At 37.1% G+C, this 26,488-nt stretch overlaps 1 protein-coding gene across 2 annotated transcripts; it reads left to right on the forward strand.

Annotated features, from left to right (window-relative positions):
- Window positions 1–25,046, forward strand: TFRC (transferrin receptor). 2 transcript variants are annotated; one of them, XM_019651907.1, is made up of 20 exons: window positions 61–139; window positions 1,770–1,844; window positions 4,307–4,365; window positions 5,678–5,888; window positions 6,414–6,603; window positions 7,889–8,035; window positions 8,213–8,315; window positions 10,069–10,182; window positions 10,794–10,892; window positions 11,741–11,880; window positions 13,817–13,974; window positions 14,692–14,811; window positions 16,164–16,249; window positions 16,469–16,532; window positions 17,484–17,551; window positions 18,397–18,455; window positions 18,677–18,758; window positions 20,279–20,500; window positions 21,334–21,474; window positions 22,086–25,046. In XM_019651907.1, exons 3-20 carry the CDS (start codon window positions 4,315–4,317, stop codon window positions 22,326–22,328), a joined length of 2,298 nt encoding a protein of 765 aa, XP_019507452.1. In that variant the 5' UTR covers window positions 61–139; window positions 1,770–1,844; window positions 4,307–4,314; the 3' UTR covers window positions 22,329–25,046. The 2 variants fall into 2 exon arrangements, with proteins under 2 accessions (XP_019507457.1, XP_019507452.1); XM_019651912.1 differs by lacking the exon at window positions 1,770–1,844 and having other exon boundaries at window positions 1–139.
- The last annotated feature ends 1,442 nt before the right edge of the window (window positions 25,047–26,488 follow it).

A 26,488-nucleotide genomic window follows, 5' to 3' on the forward strand; every position in this document is an offset into this window, starting at 1 on the left:
GCAAAGTCCAGGGGGGAGGGTCGAAAGAAGCAGCGGCCAGGCTATAAACTGCTGGTGGGGGAAGGCAGTACTCTGAAAGGGCGTGAGCATCGGCCGGTGGAGGCTTGCTTGGGTAACAGCAGACCGAGGAGGCGTCCGCGTAAGTGACATGCCATGGCTAGGACACCGCCGACCCACCCGTCCTCCCCTTATCCTGCGGGGCCAGTCCCGATGGTCTGCGGTGCAGCCCCACCCGGTGCTGTTAAGCAGCCTGGGAAACCGCAAGGAGGCTGCCGTGCCTCCGGGTGGGGCGGGCGGGATGGTGCGTGGCCCGCGAGCGGGCGGGGAAGGGGCCGGGGAGCGGGCTGCAGGTGCCGCGGGGTGGAGCGGCCGTGCAGAGAGGAGCTGTCCTCTTTCCCTTTTCTTCCTTTCTATGCCCTGCTGGTCTCGGTCCCCGAGCGGCGAATGGTTTTCCCGTTAGGGCTGTGAGGGCGAGATGAAGGGTTCCCAACTGTCGCTCTGCGCCCCGCCATTCTGCTTCTGGCTCCTCAGGCCACTCCGATCCCTTGTCCTCAGTAGCTCCCCCCGAAAAATGCTGGTCCTCTTGGGATAGCCCTAGGCTGCTGGCTCTGAAGCGAGTTGTCCGCCGCGTGCCCGGCAAGCGACGCTGCCGCAGCCCTGGCCCGCTCTGCCACGAGCACGTGGCTGCTCTAGGAAGTGTCCCCAGGGAATGGCTGTCGGGGTGCGTGGGTGACCTTGAGTTCGTAGCCCTTCGCTTCCCCGGGGCTCGCCCCGGGCCCTGGTCTCACTGCTGAAAGGGACAAAGCTGCCCTGGATTCGGTTACACGTGTGTCCTGGGCGTTTAGATGCGGGTGTCTGTAAGCTGTGCTTTTGAATTCTTTGGTATGACCTGATCTTTCTTGCCGCATGCTGCCTCTTGGCGCTGGGTGTGGATTCTCAGTTTTCCCAAGACAGAAGCCGACTGAACACCTCAGGTTAAGTGAACGCGTTAAGGTTTTAGGCTTGCTAGACTCTCCTCACAATAAGATGGGAGACCATGGAATAAGACTTAAACTTTGTGAAAGCTGTGCTCTAGAGGCTAAGTAAAGGCTATTTGGGTTGAAATCGGCTTGTACACCTTAAAGGAAATTAGCGATGTGGTCTAAGGGCTGTGCTGTATTGACAAAACGCCTTCGAGGCTATTGTGTCACTTTCTCGTGGACAACTCGCTAAAGTGTGGTAGTGGGGAGAGTGGGTAAGAAAATAGCATTTTGTGACTTAACTCTTTTCGGTTAACCTTTTCCCTTTGCTCACTGCTTGTAGCGAGCGACCTTGGGTATCAGAGAACTTGATTGCTGCTACTTTTTCTTGTTTGGGGTTTTTTTTGGGGGGGGGGAGGGGAGTTAACAGGCTTGAAGTAGGAAATAGTTGTCCTGGAACAGAGGTATTTGGATACCTGATACCTTTATTCTAGTCTTAAATAATGAATTTGGAATACTAGACGCTGATTCATTTGTCACTGAGCTCTAGGGAGTTTGACCTTATTGACAAAGGCATTTAATGTGATTTTCAGAAGTTGTTTTTTTACTGTGAAAATTAAGTTTAGGCTGACCAAGTACTTGTTGGCCCTGCTGGGTTTTTTTCTTAGTTTTGGGTTATAATAAACTATACTTCACAAGAAAATCCAGAATTAAAATTTTTTTGTCATAGATGTAAAATATTTTTAAAGTCTATACACGTACGTAGCATAGCACCCTTTAACTTGTCTTTGATGGAATGTTCTTGTTAAGGAATGGTGTGCCTCTACTCTAGCCTGTGTGGAAGATTGTTGGATACGGAAGACCACCTTGGCTAACTGCCCTAAGGTGAGGCAGTTATTTGCCTCTGATAATGTGCTTATCTATAATGGAGCCAGGTTCCCAGATACATTTGAATCCAACAACAGTGAAAGCTACTTACAAATGATCCTCTGAGGACTTTTGGAACTCTTCTGTATGTGTACCTTCTGTATGCGCTCGTAGATGAGCACTACACAAATACATTGCAATGACTTCAAGTTGTCTGGACCTTCCAGTTGGGCAGTCTTTTTTCAGAAAGCTGAATGGGAATGAAGATGCTGTTTGTTTTCTTTGTTATATATATAACTTCAGGAATAACTTCTGTGGATGTCATAGAATTATTCTGTTCTTCACAGGTGTGAGGTTAAATGATGAGGTTAAAATAGGAATTGCCTAGGTCACAATGTTTTTCCCTCTAACTTGATTTCTTTTATATTATAGTCAGTTCTGTGTCTGGAGATTGAAATAGAAATAACATATCCATTTTTTTTCTCAGTAAAAAAATGTACTTAGATTTCAACTATACAAAATCCTAATTACATATTCTATTAATATCTATGTTTCTGTAGACTTGCAGTTATTCAATCTCATCATTTATTTAAATCCTTTATTTAGAACATTTATTTAAGTGTTGTTACCACTTTAATTTAAAACTAGAAACCTTGAGGAATGGCTGATTGAGATGAGAATTAAACTTGTAAACTGCTTTTTCCTAGAAAAGGGTGATTAAAATTGGTTCAGGGTGGGGCCTTCTAGTTCTGGCGCTAGTGATTGGGTTTGTATGGTTCAGGTGCTGTGATAGTGATAAGCGTTTTGTACCAGATGGGGCAAGAGATTGTGCATCTAAGAATATGATCTATTTATTGGTTATTGGCTCTGGTCTTTAAAACTTGGGAATTAAAAAAAAATTTTTTTTTGTTAATAGGTTTTGATAGACTTTTCTAATTCTAGTTTATGTAATGTCTTGTTTTACAAGCTGCGTATATCTCACAGCTTGCTTTGTGACACGTGGGTGTTAAATGTGCTGTTAAGTGTTCTTGTATAGGAAAAGCCTTAAAATAAATAGTATGAAATGTCTGTGTTGTACATCTCAACATATCACTTTCCAGCATCTAGATATACTCAAACCAAATTAATTAGAAAAATCCAGATTTCAGTTAATACCTGTGCTTTAACTTGACAAGGGACTCTGTTGGTTACAGAGGTGTATTTTGCTTTGAAAAAAGATTAATTTCTTAATATTTCTGGAGATGAGAAGACAATTTTTATAACCCAGTAACCCACTGAACGACATTTTTAGATTATCAGTTTTCAGCCTTGAACAAGTCACTTAACCTCTCAGATAATTAGCCTCTTCATCTGTAAAATAGCATACTCTATTTTGTGTATTCTTTTTGCATCATAGAGCTATCAGGTCATTTGTAGGAACTGTTTGTTTATTTGTTTGTTTATTATTGGGGAACAGCCATGATCATTGGTTACACAATTGCTTTCATGCTACAATGGCATAGTTGACTCTTTTAAGGAGGGCACAGCTCTTTAGTGGCCCATGCGGGGATCAAAGCCTTGGTGTTGTCAGCACCATGCGCTAACCAACTGAGCTAACTGGTCACCCCCAGGAACTGTTCCTTTAATCAGAAGGATCGGATTTTTTTCTCTCCTTATTTGTTGGAGATGTTTTGTTACTGGTCTGTATAGCATGACCAGTCTTGACTTAATTCTCCTTTGGTTTGGGGTTTTTCTTCAGGTGTCAGTCTATTGTCGTTTGTATTTGTCCCTTTTCTTTGACTAATAAATTCAGTTACTTAAATCTGCTTCCTATGGATGACATCCTATTAGGTTATCGGAAAAGTCATGATGCATTTTTGCAACGAAAAACAGAAAAAAAACGTTATGACTTTTCCGACAACCCAATAGTTTTCCCCATGTTTTTAATTTTGAAAAACTTCAAGCCTACAGGAAAAATTGAAATAATAGTAATGTGTTTATCCATGTGCCCTTTACCTAGATTCACCAATTGTTAACAGTTTGCCACATTCACTTTATTTCTTATGTACTATTTTAAACTGAACTATTTGAAAGTAAGTTACAGACATCATGATACTTCGTCCTTAAATTCTTAACCATTAATCTAAGAACAAGGACATTCTTCAAAAACACAATACCATTATCACACTCCCCAAATCTAACATTGATCCAATACTGTTATCCAGTATATAATCTATGTTTAAATTTCTTATTTATCCCAGTAATATCCTTGAACTTGTCCTTACCCCACCCCACCTCAGTTCAGGATCTAATCAAGGATTACACTAAATTTAGTTGTCATGTAAAGTATGTATCTTGGTTAAAGACCTTTTCTAGAAAGGTGATAATATATTTAAAATAGAAGTAAACTTGATATATAATAATCTACTGGGATAATGATAAGCCTTCACTAATCTGGTACAATGGCATCTATCTCATAAAATTCTCTATTTTATCACTAGGCTCTTCTATGTGGCAGCCCAGAATGATGGATCAAGCCAGATCAGCATTCTCCAACTTGGTGAGATATTTTAAGTTATAGTTCTCTATCACCAGTTTATAAGAATGACTTTTAACCAAGTAAGCATGAAGTGATACCCAAAGCTATCACCAGGTATGTTTCCATTTGAAGTGGTGGTCTTGAGTTGGAACTGATCCCACAAAAGAATATATTTAGTCTTTTTTTTTTTATTATTATTACAATGTTAGTTTATGGTAATGCATGGAGATAATTTCAGGAGGAAATGTTTCCAGCTTAAAGAATTCAGACCCTTGCCCAATATAATAGATTTACACAATATTAAAATATACATTACATACAGGAGCTCCTTTTGAGCAAGGGATAATACTAGAAAGCTCATGAATTTAATGACACCAAAAGTGGCTGTCCTGGAAAAAGGTTGCCGTGTTCCTTTCTCGGCTCTATGTTGGTAAGAATGGCCTGTTGATACTTGGCATAAGTTGAGCATGTTTCTACACCAAAAGTTGAAGCCTTGGTTTTCAGAGTCCAAGTTGAGGGTGGCTACTGGTCCTTGGGACTTAAAAACTTTGCCCCTGTGGTAGCATAGCTGACCATTCTCTGGGAAATTAGCCTCTTTTCTCAGGGTGAGCTGCTGCTGCCACTGCTACCGCCACCAGCTTTGAAACTGCACTGATCATCCTAAAGCACTCAAAACCTAAGGGAGTGAATAAAGCACTTCTCGGCAGGCCAGAGCTCCCCACTCCAAAACTCAGCTGTTGAAGGGTTGCTAGTCCTTTGCTAACTTGCAACCTCAGGGTGGGGTGCTACCCCCAACTTCGATACTCTGCAGTGGGTCTGCCACCCCATTTTCTCGGATTTGCTCATTCCAGACGGCGAGCCCAGAGAAAAGGGTCCCAGCCTTCGGGGATCTCAGGCTCCAGAGGGCGGTGGGCCTCCATAATAGCTATAGTGAAAAGAATATATTTAGTCTTGAATAGCGTTAATGATGGAAAATCTTGTAAGAAGTTTCTTATAAGAAGGGTATTTCGGGCGTCGTAGAGGGGGACTGCCAGGTAGATAAGATGAATTTAAAGAAAGCACAGATCAAAATGTATACGAGTAGACATATATAACAGAAACCCTGAATGAAAAGGCTGAATGAGATGAAGGCGGCCAGTGTGTGATCTAGCCCTCACCTGCCGTTGACAGAACTGCGCACAGGAAAGAATGTTGATTTGAAAGGGGAACTTCTTTTTCCTTAAGAATATATAGAAAGTCATAGTAATGGACCAATAATAAGTATAGTACCTGACCAAACTTTTTGTAATTGTTTCTACTACCTTTTTCTTTCTCTCTTTTTTTAAAATCTCAGTTTGGTGGAGAACCATTGTCATATACCCGGTTTAGTCTGGCTCGGCAAGTAGATGGAGATAATAGTCATGTGGAGATGAAACTAGCTGTGGACGAAGAAGAAAATGTTGACAATAACATGAGGGGTAATCGTGCCAATGTTGCAAAACCAAAAAAGCTTAGTGGATTTATCTGCTATGCGAGTGTTGCTGTAATCATCTTTTTCTTGATTGGTAAGAGTGGCCATTCAAAAACTTAAAAGTTACTTGTCACTAACTCGAGGAAGTTGGTTAATCCAGCTTAGCAAACATTTATGTTGTACCTTTTTTGTGCCATTGAGCTGGGCACTAGGAATACAATGATTAAGATTCTATACCTGACTTTCAGTTAAGCCTGGTAGGAGAAGAGAGACACATGAATTATTTCAATGTAACGTGCAGATGTTATACTAGAAATATGCACAGGATATTTGTAGCCTAGGAGCTTGGCCTAAGGATTCAAGGAAGGCTTCTGGGAAGACAAGATACCTGTGCTTTGAAAAGGTAACTTTAAAATAAAGTTATTATATAATTTATTACATTGAATAGTTTAAAATATGTAAAACTGAGGTACATTATTTACTTTCAAACTGCTTAAAATTTTATTAAAACCAGTATTTTCAAGACTTAGCTGAAAATGTCCACAATTCCTATAGGAATAGAGGAATAGATTACAAATGAAATTCTGTGAATTCAGTTCTGAAACTTTTTACCCTTTAGGATTTATGATTGGCTACTTGGGCTATTGTAAACGTGTCGAACCAAAAGTTGAATGTGGGGCAACAGAGTTGTCCGAGTCTCCCGAAACAGAGGAGTACTTCCCTGAAGTACCTTCCCGCTTACTTCAGCCAGACCTCAAAGCAATGTTGTCAGAGAAACTGAATAACGTAGCGTTCATCGATACCATCAGGTAAGCTCGAAGCTACTTCACAAGTTCACCCTCATCACCTAAACAAATATTGATTATTAGGTGCAGTGAAATAAAACAAAAGTGACAGTCTAGAAGAAAGGCTTTTTGAAATAGGGGAGACTTCCCATGTTTGGTTAGAAGGTAAGGAGTCAGTAAAGAATGCAAACTATGTTGATGGGGAGAAAATTCAGAACTTTTGTGGAGACTCTCCCTTTTCTTAAAACAATTCACAGGTCCTTAATCTTTCTGTCTCCTGGTTCTGTGTAGCTTGTTGCTAGCTGTCAGATTTTCTTCTGCACTGATTTCCCATCTTAACCCCTTATAAGTAATACTGAGCTCTGCTACTCCACAAGGGCATCAGTAGCCTTCTTTATCCTCTAGGTCAGGACTGACTTGACTGCCCAACTTGATATGTTTCTCTTATTCCTTGATTTCTTCTGGTTATCACTCTTTAATCCATGCCTTAAAGACACTTAAAGCAGCGTCTTTAAGGTTTTTATCCTTAGATTTTTAAATCTTCCTTGGACACACAATCAAACTCTGCAAAGAGCAAATTCATTTTTTACCTTTTGCTAGCTTCCTGTAGTTTCACCGGTATAAAATTTTAGTCTTAAGTTAGAAATCTTGACATTTTTACTCTATCTGGTGAATACTTTTGTGTATATTGTACACCAGGCATTATGGATATAGTGAGAGTATAGTCTACCCTCCCCCTCACACCCACCAGAAGATCAAAAAACTAATATGCTGTGTATATTTATAAAGAGCCATGGGAGACCAGAATAAGCAGTTTTGCTTCCAGGGGGTTCATAGTGCCTCAAAGTAGGTGAAAATTGAAGCTGTAATCTTGTGTTCACCAACAGCAGTACTATCTCATTTTGCTTACAACAGATCTCCTGGAAGCTGCTCATTTTCCTGAAAACTACCCTAAGCAGATATACTGTATTGGGATGGGGCTCTTGAAGGAGTGCTTTAAAGAGGTTTTCATAAGTTTGAAGTCATAAATTTCTTCAAATATTGGGAACAGTTTCCAGAAGTTTTGGGTCACAATTAATTTATTTCTGATGGGTAGTATTGAGTTATACTTTTACAACGATTTGCTTACTGGAAACTAGTGCTGTATGCACTACAGTGCATGCATATCATATTATAACGGTGTACACCTGAAACTTATTAACCAATGTTACCTCAAGTAAAAAAAAAAAATGGCTTGATAAATTTGAGTTTAATGTTTATTTTAAATTAAACTTTAGGTCATTTAACAGTGACACTTTTTTTCCTCCAGGCATCTGAATGACTATTATGTCTCTCGTGAGGCTGGATCTCAAGAAGATGAAAGCCTTGCTTTTTACCTTGAAGATCAATTCCGTAAACTTCAACTTAGCAAAGTCTGGCATGATGAACATTTTGTTAAGATTCAGGTCAAAGACAGGTATGATGAAAGATGGTAAACTTGTTTTATAGAAATAGTTATATTTAGGTATGACGAAAATAGCAAAGACTTTCAAAGTAAATAATGCGCTAGTCAAATTCTAAATGTATTAAAGCCATTTAATTTTTTTGTCCAGTTGTAGTCTTAGCTTCATTTTAACTTAATCTTTTTTAACAGTTTTCAAAACTCGGTGACCATAGTGGATATGAAGGGCGGCCTGGTGTACCTGGTGGAGAGCCCTGAGGGTTACGTGGCCTATAGTAAGGCCACAACAGTTACGGTAAGTGAGACAAAGTGCACAACTTTTTTCTCTGTTGAATAGCTCAAAAACTGTCTTTACTGTTCTTAGGTGTCCTAGCATAAATTTGCTTATAAAATGTAACTTATCGTGAGATAGTCTTGTTCACAACCCGCCTATGCCCTGTTAAAATGAAACCCCAAGTCCTCCTCTGGGCTGGGAAGGCCCTAAGCCATGCTCTCCTCTCACTGCTCTGGCCTCTCCAACCTCCTCCCTATTGTTCCTCAAACACTCACATTCAAGCATACACCAAGGCCTTTATAAAACTTGCTTTTCCCTTTTCCTGGACCACTCTTCCCTACATATCAACATGGTTTCTCTCCTTGCTTTGTGCAAGTCTCTTCTCTAACATTACCCCCCTAGGGAATTCTTTGATTATCTTATCAAAAATGTCCTTTCTCTAATCACTTACCCTTATCCTGCTTTATTTTTCTTCTTAGTGCTTATGGCACTTGACATTATCCATTTGACTCCACAACTGGAATGTAAGCTACACAAAGAGCTAGGGGTCGGTTTCATTTACTGCTATGTCCCAGAGCCGTGGACAGTGTTTGACACATGATAGTATTTGCTGAATCAATGCATATATCAGAGTCCTACTTAGGTGGGGACAGATAGAACTAACCATCTTGGCTGGCGTGTAGTCTTAGCTTGATTCTTTAATTCCTGAACTTATAAAATTTAGGCAAATGTGGCCAGACTACTACAGAAATTAAAAAACAGCTAGATAGTGCTCGCTTCAGCAGCACATATACTAAAAAAAAAAAAAAAATTGGAACAATACAGAGAAGGTTAGCATGGCCCCTGCGCAAGGATGACACGCAAATTCGTGAAGCGTTCCATATAAACAAACAAACAAACAAATAAATAAATAAATAACAGCTAGATAGAATAGCTCTGTCTAGGTTTTTCAGGTTAAAAACCGCATGTTTGTATGTCAGGGCTATCTAGTGGATGCCTTCCGAGCCAGATGAAGTTTTATGGCTAGTCTGTGTCTTCCTGGTTTACCTGTGCTATCACTTTCCCTGGCTACCTACAAGCCAAGGGTTTGGAGGTGGGTAGATTGTTCTGTTAAAGAACATTGAGGGTTTTAGTTCCCTTGCAAGTATTCTGTATTTAGATATTTGGTTGTTAATGTCAGCTTATAATTGTACATCTGAACACTATAGAATTTAGGAATAGTATGATGACAGCTTATATAAACATCTAAAAGTTGATCTATATAAGTCACTTTGTTGTAATAGACAATTTTTGGACCAATTTATTAACAGAACTTTCAGTTGACACCTATTCTTATTTATGTCCTCAATTGTCTGGGGTTCAAGTGTGGGAACATGTAATTGGTGCTGCCATGGCTAGCCCACAATATTTATATTGGTATATACCTCTGTTTAACATCCTGTTATCTTTTCTCTTTCCCCAAGATATATGAAGCAATGTAAAATAGATTAAATGTACAGTATTTAATGTAAATAGATCAATGTAGATTAAAGACAGCATTGGATAATGAAAGACATGAATATAGGAGGCTGGAAGTCTTGACTTCACTTCTGATAACCCTGACCACTTTGGACTTTAGAACCCTCATATATCCCTCCTAGGCCTTGGGCTCTTTTTTTTTTTTTTTTTAATATATCCCTTTCTTGGGTTGGATCTGTAAAACCGTTCTGTCTTAGACTTTATGGCTGTTCTAATATCATAGTGCTCACTAAATCTAATAATGTCTTTATTCTAGGGTAAACTGGTCCATGCTAATTTTGGCACTAAAAAAGACTTTGAGGATTTAGCCTCTCCTGTGAATGGATCTTTAGTGATTGTTAGAGCAGGGAAAATCACTTTTGCTGAGAAGGTGAGTATGAGTTATTAAATACATTGGTATCCTATCATTTTTCCGTTAAAATGGTATTGTTAATTTTCTTACATTCTGAAAATCAGCAGAATGTAAACGCATACCTAATGATATAATTTAATTTATTACAGTGCTTAACAAATCGAATAAGTTCCAATTATCTAAAGTTATAGGATACTTCAAAACTATGGCATATCCAATTGGAGTATTTTGTAGCCATTGCCTTTCAGTGAAAATAAACTAGTCAAAAATGCTTAAGTGAAAGCAATTTAAGTTGTGTCTTTGTAACCAAGTTTATGTATGTATAGAATCCAGTTATAACTATGTTTTATAAAAAGGAAAATTAAAAGTCAAACCTACACAAGGGACTAACGTGGAACATATCAAGACAGTGGTTGTCTTGGATGGATTTTTATTATTTGTCTTTTAAAATCTCCTTAATGAGTTTTAAGGCTTATATTTTTTCTAAATATAAAAGCTATTTGAAACATTTGAGAGGATCACTGTAGTCCTCTGTAACCCTTTGTCCTTTAGCATAAAGTCCAGTATGTATTACTGTAATTATATATGAATAGATTTTCATTTTCTGAGCTTTATGCCTTTTTCTTTAGGTTGCAAATGCTGAAAGCTTTAATGCAATTGGTGTCTTGATCTACATGGACCGTAAACAATTTCCCATTGTTGATGCAGGTGTTTCACATTTTGGACATGTGAGTTCTTATTTCTTGAGTAAATGAGTTTTTGGGTTCTCCAAATTATTGCTAGATTTCATATACATTAGTAGAAATATTAACTGTGCCCTCCTTAAATACTCTTTTTTCTTCAGAGTTTTAGCAGTAAACAAGAAGATGGATTATATGACTTTGAGACCTAGTTATATTACTTGTTACTAAAAGTACTTTATCAGTATACTAGTCCCCCCTTAATCTGTAATTTTGTTTTCAGTTACCCACGGTCAATTGTGGTCCAAAAATATTAAATGGAAAATTCTAGAAATAAATAATTCATTAGTTCTGATTAGTGTGATGAAATTTCACATCATCCCACTGTCATTCCTTTGTCTAGTGTATCATCCTTGTATACACTACCCACCCATTCACCACTTAGTAACCATCTCAGTTATCAGATTGACTATCATGGTATCACAGTGCTTGTGGTCAAGTAAGCCTTATTTTACTTAATAATGGCCCCAAAATACAAGAATATTGATGTTGGCAATTCAGATATGCCAAAGAGGAAGCTGTGAAGTGTGTGGATGTATCAGAAAAAACATAGTATATATAGGGTTTGGTACTATCTGCGGTTTTAGGAATCCACTGGGGGTCTTAGAACATATTCCCCACAAATAAGAGGGAACTACTATAGTGTCTTGAATTGAGAATTTGGCATATACCATATTAAAAATGAGAGCCACATACAGTAGAGCTAATCAGACTTTCACACATTAAGGTGCTAAACTAAGCTTGGGCTATACATAGCCTCATACTGAATCTGACTCTTGCAGGGAAATTTCTTGAATAAATACCGGCTAGAGCTAATTACTCTTTTGTTTTACTAGGCTCATCTGGGAACAGGTGACCCTTATACACCTGGATTCCCTTCTTTCAATCACACTCAGTTTCCCCCATCTCAGTCATCAGGATTGCCTAATATACCTGTGCAAACAATTACCAGATCTAGTGCAGAAGAGCTGTTTCGGTAAGTTCTTATTTGAAAACTGTTTTGCAGGGTGAGGTTTTATGATTATGGAGAAATAATCTGTTTAAGTTGATTTAATTCTTTTTTTTTTTAAGCTGAGCCATCCTGCCACCTGTTGGCAGCTCATCGGCAGCTCAGCTTGGGCTGGGACTCGAACCGCTGTTGCTCAGAGCTCACACTCTTGAGTGAGCTCTTAACCAACTGAGCCACTCGACCGGCCCTTGTTTTAATTTTAATTGGCTATAATTTCCACATTTGGAACATTTAGGGGATGGATAGCTGTTAATGAAATTTTTCCTCCATAAGGTGATATTAATAATAGACATTGGATTTATAAACTTAAGGAGTCCTTGTCAATTCACTCAGTGAATTCCTGGTGTAATATTCCTGGCATAGCTTCTGCTTGAATACTTCCTGTAGTAAAGCACTTTGTTGCCTGGGGCAACCCATTCAGTTACTGGAGAAGATCTGTTAGAATTTATGTTGAACTGAAATTTTATTCCCTGTAACACCCATTAGTTCTGGATTTTCTTTTTAGCTGTAGAACGATTCAAGTTTTGTCTATAGATGGAATATCCTCAGTTTTCATTACAATTTCAGATGCTTTGTAGCCATGATTAGTCCTTCTGGATCCCTAGTGTATTAGTATCCCTCTTTAAAAACAGAACCGAGTCTGATTAGAGTATATGTCATTAATTTTTATCTTCATCTGAACATATTTCCCACCTGGTATTGGCATAGGACGTAGATCTCGTTTCAGACACTTAGGTGACCATTTATTTGCTGTGCGACATAGAGCAAGTTACTCTAACCCCACTGATCATGTTTCTTTGACTTAATTGGATAGCTAAAATATATTCTACCTAATAGGGTGATTGGTCTCAAATGAAGAGTATCTACATGTAAGAACTTTATAAAATACTATGTGACTATTAATGCTGTTTAAGTCTAGGAGGTATTTGTAATAGGTGATTCTTACTGACTCATACCAAACTTAAAATCAGGTAATTCTTCACACCACCTAATCTCTGTAGCCAGCCCCGTATCTTATCCTTGCGTAGTGGGGGGTAATAATGTTTTGACATACAGTTGATCTTTGAACAACTTGGGGGTTAGGGATGCTGACCCCTCTGCACAGTTGAAATCCATGTATAACTTTTAACTCCCCAAAAACTTAACTACTAATAGCTAATAGCCTACTGTTAACCGGAAGCCTTACCAATAATATAAACAGTTGATTAACACATACTTTGTATGTTATAAGTATATATATAATATATATATAGTACTATATTTTTACAATAAAACTAGAGAAAAGAAATATTAAAATCATAAGGAAGAGAAAATACATTTACAGTAATGTACATTATTTATTGAAAAAGATCTGTTTATAAGTGGACCCATGTAGTTCAAACCCGTTTGCACAAGGGTCAACTGTATTTATGTAAGTAAGCCCCTTTAGAGCAGTCATGTTTGGATAACATTTGAGGAACTAGGTAGGGGGAGATACCTAACTAGCTGCAGCATGAGAATATTCTTTGATATCCGAGATAAGCCTGTATTACTACTGCTGTTAGTGGAGAGAGGAAATACGAGAATATATTAATGGACTTTTATATAATAATTTCATTCGGAGTCCATCTTGGTATCTATTTCAAATATAAACTTATAGCTGTGTCTCTGGCAGAAAGGCACACAGCAGCAGAGGAAGAGAGAGAAATTTTTTTAAAACATTGGTTAAGCAAGGAAATGGTTTTCAAATGACTGCCTACAGACCAGAGTAAGACACAAATGGTTAGCCTCTGGGGAGTAAATTTTGTATGTTCTTTTATGTGCTTTTAACCTAGAATTTTACTGGACAGTTAGGGGAGGACTGATTTTGTAAACTTGGGGAAAGTAACGACTCGGAATGCTGGGCTCTGTTTTCCACTTATAGAAATATGGAAGGAGACTGTCCTTTTACTTGGAAAACAGATTCTTCATGTAAGCTGGTAACGGTACAGAATAAGACTGTGAAGCTCACTGTGAACAATGTGCTGAAAGAAACAAGAATTTTAAATGTCTTTGGTGTTATTAAAGGCTTTGAAGAACCAGGTAAAGGCCCTTGTGTTTTTGTTTTTGGTTTTTTTTTTTAAGTTTTTATCTGTCTATTTCTATATTTTTGTTTTCTTCACTCTTAAGGATGTGGTCAGAGAAGGGAGTGCAGGAAGGCTGGCTTGGGTTGGTTTTGTGAAATGCTAAATTTTTTCTGCCCTAAAATGAACCGTTTAGGTGTCAATTTCATTGGGACGTAATAAGGCCCTAGGAAACTAACCATTATGATTAGAAAGTTGCTTTTAATTATTGAGTAAGCTAGCAGTCAGCAAATTTCTACTTACTTAAGGGGGCAGATAATAAATATTTTGCAGGCCATGCAGTCTCTGTTGCAATTATTTAACTGGTGTAGCATGAAAACAGCCATAGACAATACATAATGGATGGGCATGTGGGCTGTAGTTTGCTGATCCCTGGAATAGGTTATCTGTGTGTTAAGTGCAATCAAATAGTCGTATCATTTAGTATGGAAAGCCCTTGGACTCCACAGTCAATAAGAAAACTTAGTGATGTAGAAAAGGGTAGCAATGCTAATAAGGAAAAAGATTGTGTCATGAAAAAGTTTATATCCCCAAAGTCCTAAGTCAGATCCGAAGTAAGGCTTTCTTATCCTTAATACATATACTATATTTTTATCCATCTTCTAAAGTGCTTATTCTAGACTTTGATATTAGAAAACAGTTTAAGAGCTGATTCTATAATGTATCTTTGTTTTAGATCACTATGTTGTAGTAGGGGCCCAGAGGGATGCCTGGGGTCCTGGAGCTGCAAAGTCCAGTGTGGGAACAGCTCTTCTATTGGAACTTGCCCAGATATTTTCCAACATGGTCTTAAAAGGTAGAGTGCAAAATTTGAGAACTTGAATATCTATGTGCTACATATATTTCTAAATGTTATAATACGCTTTGCTCACTTTTGCCTATGTCACTCGTGCTGAACCCTGAGTTCTTAAGTATAAGTCAGGTTGTCTTTTGTTATATCTGCCTTTAACTTTTTTTATTAAAGTATAGTTGACATACAATATAATAGTTTCAAATGTACAACATGGTTCAACATTTATATATCTTATGAAGTGATTACCACGATAAATCTAGTAACCGTCTCTCACCATACAAAGTTAATTACGATATTATTGACTCTATTTCCTATGTTGTACATTTATTCCTGCCTTTGACTTTGAAACAGTTTTCCATGCAGTGTCTTCATTGCACTGGGAATCATCAATTGCTTTTGAGACACTGGAGAGTGTTATATTGCGCCCTAATTCTTAGTTTGACATACCCAGAATAATAACGGCATATCTAACATGATCCCTAAGGAATCTATTTGAAAGTAAGCAGTGGCATACCTCTGTGCTAATAATGTTCCATAGTTTTGTTATAAAATTATAATGTATAATTTGATATATTTATAATATATATGTAAAGGCTTACTTTTAAGCCTTTCTGCCATGGTATTTGCCACTCACATATGCAAACCCACATCAAATTCTTGAATCTTTGGTTCATAGGGTAAGTTGCAGTGCTTAACTATATATAAAAGTACATCAATACAGAAAAATACATACCCTGGGAAAGGAGGATGGAGGGCATTGGCACATATATCCCCCAGTGGAGCTGTCACTAATGTAATTTTTCTGAAAATTCTTTCCTGTAACTTAAATTAGTGAATTTTTATTCGATACATAATAATTGTTTTTTAAAGTAATCCAGTGTTTTAAGTGACTTACTTGTAAGCAAATTTGTCCTCAAAGAAGATACACTGTGATTTCAAGTATTTCTTGGTCCAGAAGTTAAGGAACCCAAATAATGGAGATGAAAATAAGAGACTTCCAGTAAGCTGGTCCCTACTGTGTACTTGAAATTTTCTTTGCAAATGATGTCCTCCCTTCTTCTTTCTAGATTACTTAAGAAAAAATTTTTTAATTAATTTATTTTTATTAAGTATAGCTGACATACAGTAATATATTGTGCAACATTGTGATTTGACATTTATTTCCTTACTATGTGATCATGTATATTACTTTTAAAACTTATTCCTATTTTTGTTTTTACCTGGGGCCTCAAAACAAAAGGGAAAGAAGTATTTTTTAATCTGCTGTCCTGAATTAGAAGTTTCTGATTTTATCTGAAGTCAATTGTCTAACTATAACTTGCCCAAAATAAAACTAACTTTTTGTTGTATTTTAGATGGGTTTAAACCCTACAGAAGCATTGTCTTTGCCAGCTGGAGTGCAGGAGAATTCGGAGCTATTGGTGCCACTGAATGGCTAGAGGTATTATCTATACCCCAAATGGTACCCAAACTTCTCTTGGCATAATTTGTCCTCCAGAAACCATGCTCTTTTAGATTTGATTATATCATTTTTGCCTAAATATATATTTAGTCTCAATAGAATCCAAATTTAAAAAGAAACCCCCTAATAGCTACTCTCTGTGATATGATAATTAGATTAATACATATTAGTGCATTAATATTTTTCCTTCTATTCTAGGGATATCTCTCTTCCTTGCATTTAAAGGCATTCACTTATATTAATCTGGATAAAGCGGTTCTTGGTAAGTACCCTTTTATTAGCTGTCTATGAATTCAAGTAAATTTCTTATAAAACAGCAGAAGAAAGCATTCTAAAGCAGCACTTGTTATTTTTTACAGTTTACATTGGCCATACTCAAATCAGATTGACTTAGCTGTCACTTAATAGCTGATTAAGTTATAGAATGGGTACAGATTGCCTTGTCTAGAGCACTGGTTCCCAGTGTGGTCCCCAGATCAGCAGCATAAGGATCACCTGGGAACTGTTAGAAATGCAAAATTTCAGGCCCTGTCCCAGACCTTTTGGGTCAGATTGGAGCACAGGTCCAGCAAACTGTTTTAACAAGCATTCCCGGTGATAAAGTTTGACAAGAACCACTAGTCTGGACTATATTTTAGACCAGAGTGAAATAAACCATACCAAATAGAATGGTACTTCCAAAGACTAATTTCACATCTTGTTAGATTGTGGCATCATAGATAAAAATACCAGGTAATCAAACTTGTAAAAGAGTTTGAATGTTATTAAAAGTATAGGTGAACAGAGAAGAGTGAAATGTCTCCTATGGGAAGAAAAAGGAAGGTGTTACAATTAAATGAAATCTTTATTAGATTTGTCATTATTGCCATTTTAACCTGTGCAGCAGAATGTATTGGGTATAGCAAGCTTCTATAGCAGATGATTGCCTTAACATGGATGAGCCAAAAATGTACCAAAAAGCAAATCGTTACCATTAAAGTATTGAAACTCAAGGAGTAAGAGCTTCAGTTGAGTCAAATTAAGGTTAGCAGTCACTAAAGAACTTTGACTCCTAAATCACATTTTTATCTACTTCATTAAGAGACAGTTGTTGTATATGCCACTGATACAGGTTATTGTCGTCCTGTTTGCCAAGTACTTTTAGTTGTAGAAGTAGCAGTGTGAATACTGCTTGACTAGTAGAAGGGGTAATGTTAAAATCATCTCTTTGCAGGTACCAGCAGCTTCAAGGTTTCTGCCAGCCCACTGCTGTATTCACTTATTGAGAAAGTGATGCGAGATGTGAGTGTATTCCTAATTATGAAAATGTATAACTTAATTTTTTGTCTAATTTACAAAAGGTGAAAAACATTAATATTTAAACCATTATAAGTAACCAATAATGGGAAATTGGAATAAATTTTATAGCAGCATTATTTAAGTCACGCTCTTGGCTTATTTGCCCCAAGCCTATTGAACCATGTGAGTGAGGGAGGTGATATATAAAGGGCTCTGATCTCAAAAAATATGTAGTCTATTTAGGAACATATATAGCAGAATTTCATGAGGCCTAAGCTGAAAGACAGCGGGGTTGTCTATAGAGTCAGGATGCTAAAGGAAGGGAAGGTTTAGGTGGACTTGAACCTATACCTAAGGCTTAAATAAGGCCAGATGAAGTATTCATTGAATAAAATGTGTGAATGACTATAGTTTTGAATGAGCAAGGAACAAGATTTGCCTAAATGGAATTAGAGGCTATATATTGGAGTAATTAAAGTTGGAAGGAAACCAGGGTCAGAGAACTTGACCTTGATCCTGTGGGAAACTAGTGATTACTATAGGGTCTCCAACAAGGCAGTACTGTGTTTGCAGGTTAGGCTGGCAATAGTATAAAGTGTATTAGAAGGAAGAAACGAGAAATGAGATAGGCATATTATGAAGGCTAGAGAAGGCTTTTAAAATTATGGTTAAAACCACCTTTAGAATGTTAAGTAGGAATAACTTCAGAAATTTGAGATTGTTTTAATTGTCTTACATTTTTTTCAAGAGGGTATAGTAAAAAATTTTAATATTTTTAATAAATGTTTATAGAGAGAAACATGTTTCAGAAGTTCGTTTTAATGATAAATTAATTTATTATATTATAGGTGAAACATCCAGTTACTGGGAAGCCTCTATATCAGGACAGCAATTGGATCAACAAAGTGTAAGTTGAGAAAAGTGAATGAACAGCTAATAGAAAAGCATAATCACCTAATAGCACCTACTGTGTTAGGTAGAGATTTAAACATAGCCTTGCAGTGAGCTTACCTATACCTAGAGAAATTCAATTTAAGACTTTATTGGTAGGTAGGGGTAAGGTTGCATGGTAGCACAGTTTTATTCTTTAGAAAACTTGCTAAAAAACACATTCTTGTTTTCTTACAGCGAGAAACTTTCCTTCGATAATGCTGCTTTCCCTTTCCTTGCATATTCTGGAATCCCAGCAGTTTCTTTCTCTTTTTGTGAGGTAAGTCTGAAGAACTCTCAAGTGCTGTATCTTAAGTTTTCTTTCATTAATTTTGAGAGCAAGTTTCCTAGAGTGCTTAAAATCGTTTAATAGTTACACATGCAGTTATTGCATGCTACCTTATGATCAGTCTTAACAGAGTTGTTGTCTCAGTTAGTTTAATTAGAATTTGATATTATTTGCTAAAACTTCAATTAACTGATCAGTTTTAATAACAAGGCTACCAATTGGACAGGGTAGATATAGAGTATTTTCATCAAACAGAAAGTTCTACTGGACAATGCTGTTCTTGATACCTGTTGAAATACGGTTCTAGATGTTTGTCCAGAGATGTTAGTCTCTTATGCAGGGATTATAGGTAAAAGCACAGAAACCCAAACAGATGAGAGATTGTTATGAGACAGAACTTTTGAACTGACCAAGTTGTAGGAAAACAAGATTAGCTTGGTACAAGAGCCAATTAGAAGGCAGTGAACAGAATGATGATGGCTTCTGTGCTAAAGTGCTCGAGTTGGAAAACCAGCTCTGTAGCGGGCTCTTCCAAGGGGTGAAGAGATCCTAGTTATTAGTATATGGGATCAGCATGGAACCTGTTGATTTTGGCATCAAATTGATGGAGTAGAAGCCAGGTCCTTATTAGACTCCTTGTCACTGGGTGTTTTAGCCTGGCACTGAAAAGATCTGAGGGGAAAGGTCTGGATTTAGAAATTAACATAGTTAGAATTCCTTCGACCTGTGAGAGTAGCAGTATGAATTATATTGAAATAGCTGGTCATTGTGTCTACTTAGTACATTAGGAAGAACTGTGTGTCATATTTTATGGTTGAGGAAATTTATGAATGATTTCTGTTGACCTTCAGAAGTTGAGTTTTTAAAAATCTTGACTTCTTAGATGTCAAAAACCTGGCAGTGCTGGTTCAAAGGTACAGATAATACAGAAATGTATAGTCTGAAAGTAAAGAGTTGAGATCAGACCAAAGAATTGTCAATGAGATTGTCACCATGGATAGTGGTAAGGGATAGAGCTGAAGAAATAGTTACTAAAGTTATACAATGAAGGTGGAAGAAGCTCTTGTGAGCATCAAACTTTGTTGTTGGAAGCTACCATTGTATGAATGGATCAACTACTGAGTGATTAAGAAGGTAAATTTTTGTCTAAGAGTAACATTTTATATTGAAAGTACATTACATGCATGCTCTCTTTCCTCATTAATATGGACCAAACTTCCCAGAGAGGAGAGAACAAGGGTATAACCTCAAGGAATTTGGCTAGAAATTTGTTCAGAGTATCTGATGTGATAGAACAGGGATAGAAGAAAGTAGTCATTCTTGTACTAGGTTAGGTTCAGAGATAGTGGCAAAAGTGGTGTCTTAAAGTAGTGGATAACAGATAAAATTAGGTTTAGGGATATATTAGAAGCAAGGGAAGAATTGCAGTTACTATAACCTTGATAGTGAAACTGGAATATGAGTCTCCTACTCTTGTAGCCTGAGTACATTAACCTAGCTTTGTTTTCCAGGACACAGATTATCCTTATTTAGGTACTAACATGGATACCTATGACACACTGTCTAAGACTATTCCTGACTTGAACAAAATGGCACGTGCAGCAGCAGAAGTGGCTGGTCAGCTCATGATTAAACTTACCCATGGTGTTGAATTGAACCTGAACTATGAGATGTATAATGACAAGATACTTTCATTTGTGAGTGATATGAATGAATTTAGAGCAGACATAAAGGTGAGCACTCATTAAAAACAGGTTCTTACTGCTGAAGTATTAAGCAGTTTGAAGAATGATATTTAGCTGTTTCTGGGGAAGGGGGTGATTGGTAACCAAAGTATATTTTAAAGTGAACTGAGGTGTAATTCAGTTCATTACTCATTTGAAATCCAGTAAGTTGGAAGACTATGGGTTATAGATCTGGGATGGACCACAACAAGTATTTCAGAATCTAGAACTATGTTAGGTTTTCTATTGTTTGTATTCCGAGCAAACCCATAAAGAGGTGTAAGATGTCAACCATGATTTTGAACCTATTGAATCTGGCTATATATGCCTTTTGGAGATGACCTGGATGGAGAGAACATAGCCAGGAGTTACAATCTTATCTCATGTTGATCCTGTGTGTCCAAGAGTCAAATGTTTGATAAAATCAAAAGTGGTTTCCAATTAATAGCCAAATCTTAATGATTATGACTCTCTTGAAACTTGAAACTGTAACTGATCAGAAAATGGGACTTAACTGGTGGAAATAACTAGATTCTAAAGTTCGTTGAACCAAAATGCCTTGCGTTCTCACGGAAATTGAACTGGAAACGATATGATGCACAGGATTATATACTTTGACTAAATAGGTTGTTAAACTTTTTGACAAGGATGGTTTTCTTACGAGATTAAGAATGATAATTACAAAGAGCTTAAGTCTAGCCTTTTCTGGGTCTTGGGCTTGTCTGTAAGTTCTCCCCCTTTCATCAGAATCTCAGTTGCTACACCTAAATTAGGAAGGTATACAGAAGAACGTCCTTGGAAATATAACATCTAATAGTGAATGTAATGTCTTTCTGCTTCAGGAGATGGGTCTGAATCTACAATGGCTTTATTCTGCTCGTGGGGACTTTTTTCGTGCTACTTCCAAACTAACAACAGATTATAAGAATGCTGACAGAACAAACAGATTTGTCATGAAAGAATTCAATGACCGTATCATGAGAGTAAGTAAACTCTTAGAAAAGGAGGAACTAAAACATATTAATTTTTAGTTGGGAAATCTTGCATTTCTAGAAAGTAGAGTAATAACTCCAGGAGCCTAGAATCCTTTGCTGCTATTGAATTCAGAGATTTTAACTCACACGATCTAAAACTAATATATCTATATTGTTAATACAGGAGACATTTTACCTAGTATTAATTATTTTAGATCTTAAAAACATTTTAAAGAAGAGATCATTAATTTTTAGCTGTCATTTCTTCTGTATTTCTATTGTCTAATCCAGCCCTTACCTGCTTTTATCCTAGTCTGCCTGGAAGAATTAGAAGACTCTATTACAATAGAAACTTGTTGTAAACCTTCCATATATGTGCTTCAACCAAAACCAAAACCAAACCCAATACCATTAGAGTTTACTTTCACAGAGGAATTGACAGTTTGCTTTACAATTTTTAACATTAGAAGATCAGTAGCCTTGTTCTCAACATTCTTGAATTCAGGGAAATTTTAACATTTGAAGTGGGAGAATGACAGTGGTTTTACTATATCAGGCCCTTTCCTCACAATAGAAGTCGTAACACTGTGTAAGTTGTCTTGTATGTTTTGTTTTTGTAGGTGGAATATAATTTCCTCTCGCCCTATGTCTCTCCGAGTGAGTCACCTTTCCGACATATCTTCTGGGGCTATGGCTCTCACACTCTGTCAGCTTTACTAGAGCACTTGAAGGAGCGTCAGAAAAATAATGGTGCCTTTAATCAAACACTGTTGAAGAACCAGTTGGCTCTAGCAACTTGGACTATTCAGGGAGCTGCAAATGCCCTCTCTGGTGACATCTGGGACATTGACAATGAGTTTTAAATGTGATATACCCATAACTTATCAGGGTAGTATGGTTTCTAGACTTGTGCTGGTTGTGCTAAATTTTCAGTAAGACTACAAAACCTAGTATTGTTACAATTCTACCCAATCCTCTTGGTACTGCTAGATGTCTTTAAACAGCAGCTTTTAATACAGGATAGGTACCTGCACTTCAAGTTAAAGTGAATAACCACTTAAAAATGTTCATCATAGAACATTTTCTCTAGAATTTTAAGTGCTTTATAATGGTAACTGCCTCTTTCCTGTTGCAGTTAGGAAAATGTCAGAACCAGTTACGTGAACTATTGCTGTAAATCCTTAGGACATGAACTGGTAATCTTATGAGTGGGAGGAGGGAGTGATACCTCCTGAAGGTTAAAAGTGGTAGCTTAGTGTGTGATCCTCCATCCTCATTTGATGCTAGATTGGAGATACCACGTTGTAAGAGCTTATCCTGCAAGTGAGATATATGCCTTCTTTAAGGATTTAGCTGGTTTCCACATCCCTGAATGAAACAGTTAACTTTGAAAAATGATAGGACTTGTGTTCTTGCCAGTGGGGTTTGAAATAGAGGTCCTTTAGCTGTGTAAAATAAGGTTCAACTGTTTATTGCAGGAGTTACCCTCAAGATCGTTTATGAAAAGAGGAGACCAGAAGCCAAAGACCTACTACATTTTCTTTTCCTCTGCCCCCCTCCCCCATAAGCCTTCGTTTAGTGTTCTGTTGTTTTTTCCAAGGTATTTTGAAAGAGAACCAATTTTAGGTGTTTAATTTCAAACTCAGTTTGTCAGACTTTAAAGAACACACTGCCAAATTTTGGCCAAAGTGTTACTTTTTTGGAAAAGCTTTCTATCATTTTGGCACTGAGATATTTATTGTTTATTTATCAGTGACAGAGTTCACTATAAATGGTGTTTTTTTTATAGAAGATAATTATCGGAAGCAGTGCCTTCCATAATTATGACAGTTATACTGTCGTTTTTGGTTTTTTTTAAATAATAAAAGCAGCATCTGCTAATAAAATCCAACAGATACTGGAAGTTTTGCATTTATGGTCAATTCTTGAGGGTTTTAGAAAACAGCCTCAAGCTAAATAAAAATTTAAAGCTAAATATTATAGAAGAATTAAATTTTATTAGGGGTTTCTAATCAAGTTAGACTTTGTTTAGCCAAGTAGATAAAAATGGTAGTTTTCCTAAATGCAGTGAATTGTGACCAAGTTATAAATTAATGTCACTTAAAGGCTGTGATAGTGCTCATTTGCAAAATTTTACAGCTCATTTTATCCAAGGTGTAACTTTAATTCAAATTTTGCAAAATTTCCAGTACCTTTGTCACAAACCTAACTCACATTATCGGGAGCAGTGTCTTCCATAATGTATAAAGAACAAGGTAGTTTTTGCCTACCACAGTGTCTATATCGGAGACAGTGATCTCCATATGTTACACTAAGGGTGTACATAATTATCGGGAACAGTGTTTCCCATAATTTTCTTCTTGCAATGACATCTTCAAAGCTTGAAGATCGTTAGTATCTAACATGTATTTCCAGCTCCCTATAATTCTCTATCGTTTAGTTTTAGTTGCAGAAACATTTTGTGGTCATTAAACATTTGGTGGGTAAATTCAACCACGGTAAACTAAAATTACCTCCTTCCAGATTCTTTTTGTTGATTCAAAGGTTTTTAAATCTAATGATTTAAACGTAAAGATTCAAGGTTGTTTTTAAACCTGATGGGGTGTTTTGTTATGTTTGTGATTTCTCTGGATGTTCTGTTTAGCGGGATAGTGGCATACATTTATGATGTTTGCTGTTGACAAATGAATTTAACTTTATCCCCTACATGCATGTTATCTCCTCTACACTTAGTTCATACAAATTTGAATCCAGAACTGACCTTTTAGCTTAAAGCAGGGGAAACCTGTATGAGGCGTGGGGGAGGGGGAAGGAAGTTTATGGGGAGCCCAAGCTTGCAAAAGGATCTTTGACTATGTCTGACTACCTACCTGATCGTATATGGTGGTCAAAAGTTAAATGTAGATGTGAAAAAAATAAGTTTGAGGCTACGTGAGTCAAGACTGTTTTCTATTCAACCATCACTATAAACCTGATAATCAGCTGTTATAGGGCTGTTCAATACTGTCACCTAAGAAAAAGTCCATAGAGCCTCTTAAGATTAAAACAGATCTAGATTACAGCCTCACTGAATTTTTTCACTACTCAGTCTATTTAGTTAGTCTCCACAGAAGTGAAGTGTTTTTAATGTAGTTAAGTAAAAAGGTCGTTGCTGGGATTCCTGGTTAGAATATCATACATTAATAAAAGCTCAGTGACTTCAAGGCATAATATGAATAATGGGCATGCATTTTACAGCAGTAAATCTCTTCCAGGTGATTTCCAATCAAGCCAGTAAGTGGTAAGAGGCTTAATATTCCTGAATGAAATGTATATCTGACTAGTGATCACCTGCTGGTCTTCAAATTTCTTCTGCAGTTTGAACATAAAGGATAAAATGAGTGTGCTGACCTTTACTGTGTTACCGCTTTGAATGTTCTTGAAATTTTACTTGGCTGAAGATGGCTTATTAGACTTACCAACCTACTGCTCAGCTGTATCTTTGTAAACAAGTGATAATGCCCTTATAATTGTATACAAGCTGGTATGTGCAACAATGTGGAGATTTCCTTATCTGATTTAATAAAATGCTTGAACACTGAGTTGTCATTTTTTAATAGATTTTTTTTTAGAGAAGTTTTTACGTCACAGGAAAATCGAGCAGAAAGTACAAGGAGTTCCCATGTACTCCCTGCCTATGCACCCCACCCCCTATCTTCCCCCACTATCAACATTCCCCACCAGAGGCTACATTTCTTACAATCAGTGAGCCTACATTAACACATCCTTATCGCCCCAAGACTACCGTTTACAATAAGGTTCACTCTTCGTGGTGTACAGTCTATGGGTTTGGACAAATGTATAATGATGTGTTCACCATTATAGTACATTACAGAATAGTTTTACTGCTCTGAAAATCCTCTGTTCTGCCTCTTCGTCCTCCCCGTTAACCCTTGGTAATCACTGTTTTTACTGTCTCCATAGTTTCGCCTTTTCCAAAATGTCAGGTAGTTGGAATCATAACAGCATGTGGCCTTTTCAGATTGGCTACTTTCATAGTACTATTCATTTAAGGGTTCCTCCATGTCTTCTCACAGCTTGATAGCTCATTTCTTTTTAGTGCTGAATAATATTCCATTATCTGGATGTAACAGTTTATTTGCCCTTCACCTACTAAAGGACATCTTTGTTCCAAATTTTGGCAATTATGAATAAAGTTGCTATAAACATATCTATATGTATATACACACACAGATTTTTATGTAGGTGTAAGTTTTCAGTTCATTGGATAAATACCAAGGAATGCAGTTGCTGGATCATGTATGAGTTATGTTTAGTTTTGTAAGAAACTGCCAGACTTCGAAAGTGGCTGAGCCATTTTTCATTCCTACCAGCAATGAATGAAAGTCTTGCTCCACATCCTTGCCAGCATTGGGTAGTGTCAGTGTTCTGGATTTTGGCCATTCTAGTAGCTTTGTAGTGGTATCTCAATTTACATCTCACTGATGAGGTGACATTGCGCATTTTTTCCTAGGCTTACTAAGTGTACATCTTTGGTGAAGTGTCCAGATATTCTGCCCCATTTTAATTGGGTTTTCTTATTGTTGAGTTTTAAGAGTTCTTTGTGTATTTTGGATAACAGTCCTTTATCAGATAATGTGTCTTAAAAATATTTCCCCCCCAGTTTGTGGCTTGTCTTCTCATTTTCTTGGCAGTGTCTTGCAGAGCAGAAGTTTTTAATTTTAATGCAGTCCAACTTAGTCCAGCTTATCAATTATTTCTTTCATGGATTGTGCCTTTGATGTTGTATCTTAAAAGTTATTGTCAGACTCCTGACCTAGATTTTCTCCTATGTTATCTTCTAGGAGTTATATAGGTATGCATTTTACATGTAGGTCTATGAACCACTTAGAGTTAATTTTTGTAAATGGTGTATGGTCTGTGTCTAGATTCATTTTTTTGCATGTGGGTCTTCCAGTTGGTCATTGGGTTTTGTTAAAAATACTTGAGCAGTGGGGCAGCCGGTTAGCTCAGTTGGTTAGAG

Source organism: Hipposideros armiger, unplaced genomic scaffold (genome assembly GCF_001890085.2).
Source record: "Hipposideros armiger isolate ML-2016 unplaced genomic scaffold, ASM189008v1 scaffold_8, whole genome shotgun sequence".
NCBI classification, from domain to species: domain Eukaryota; kingdom Metazoa; phylum Chordata; class Mammalia; order Chiroptera; family Hipposideridae; genus Hipposideros; species Hipposideros armiger.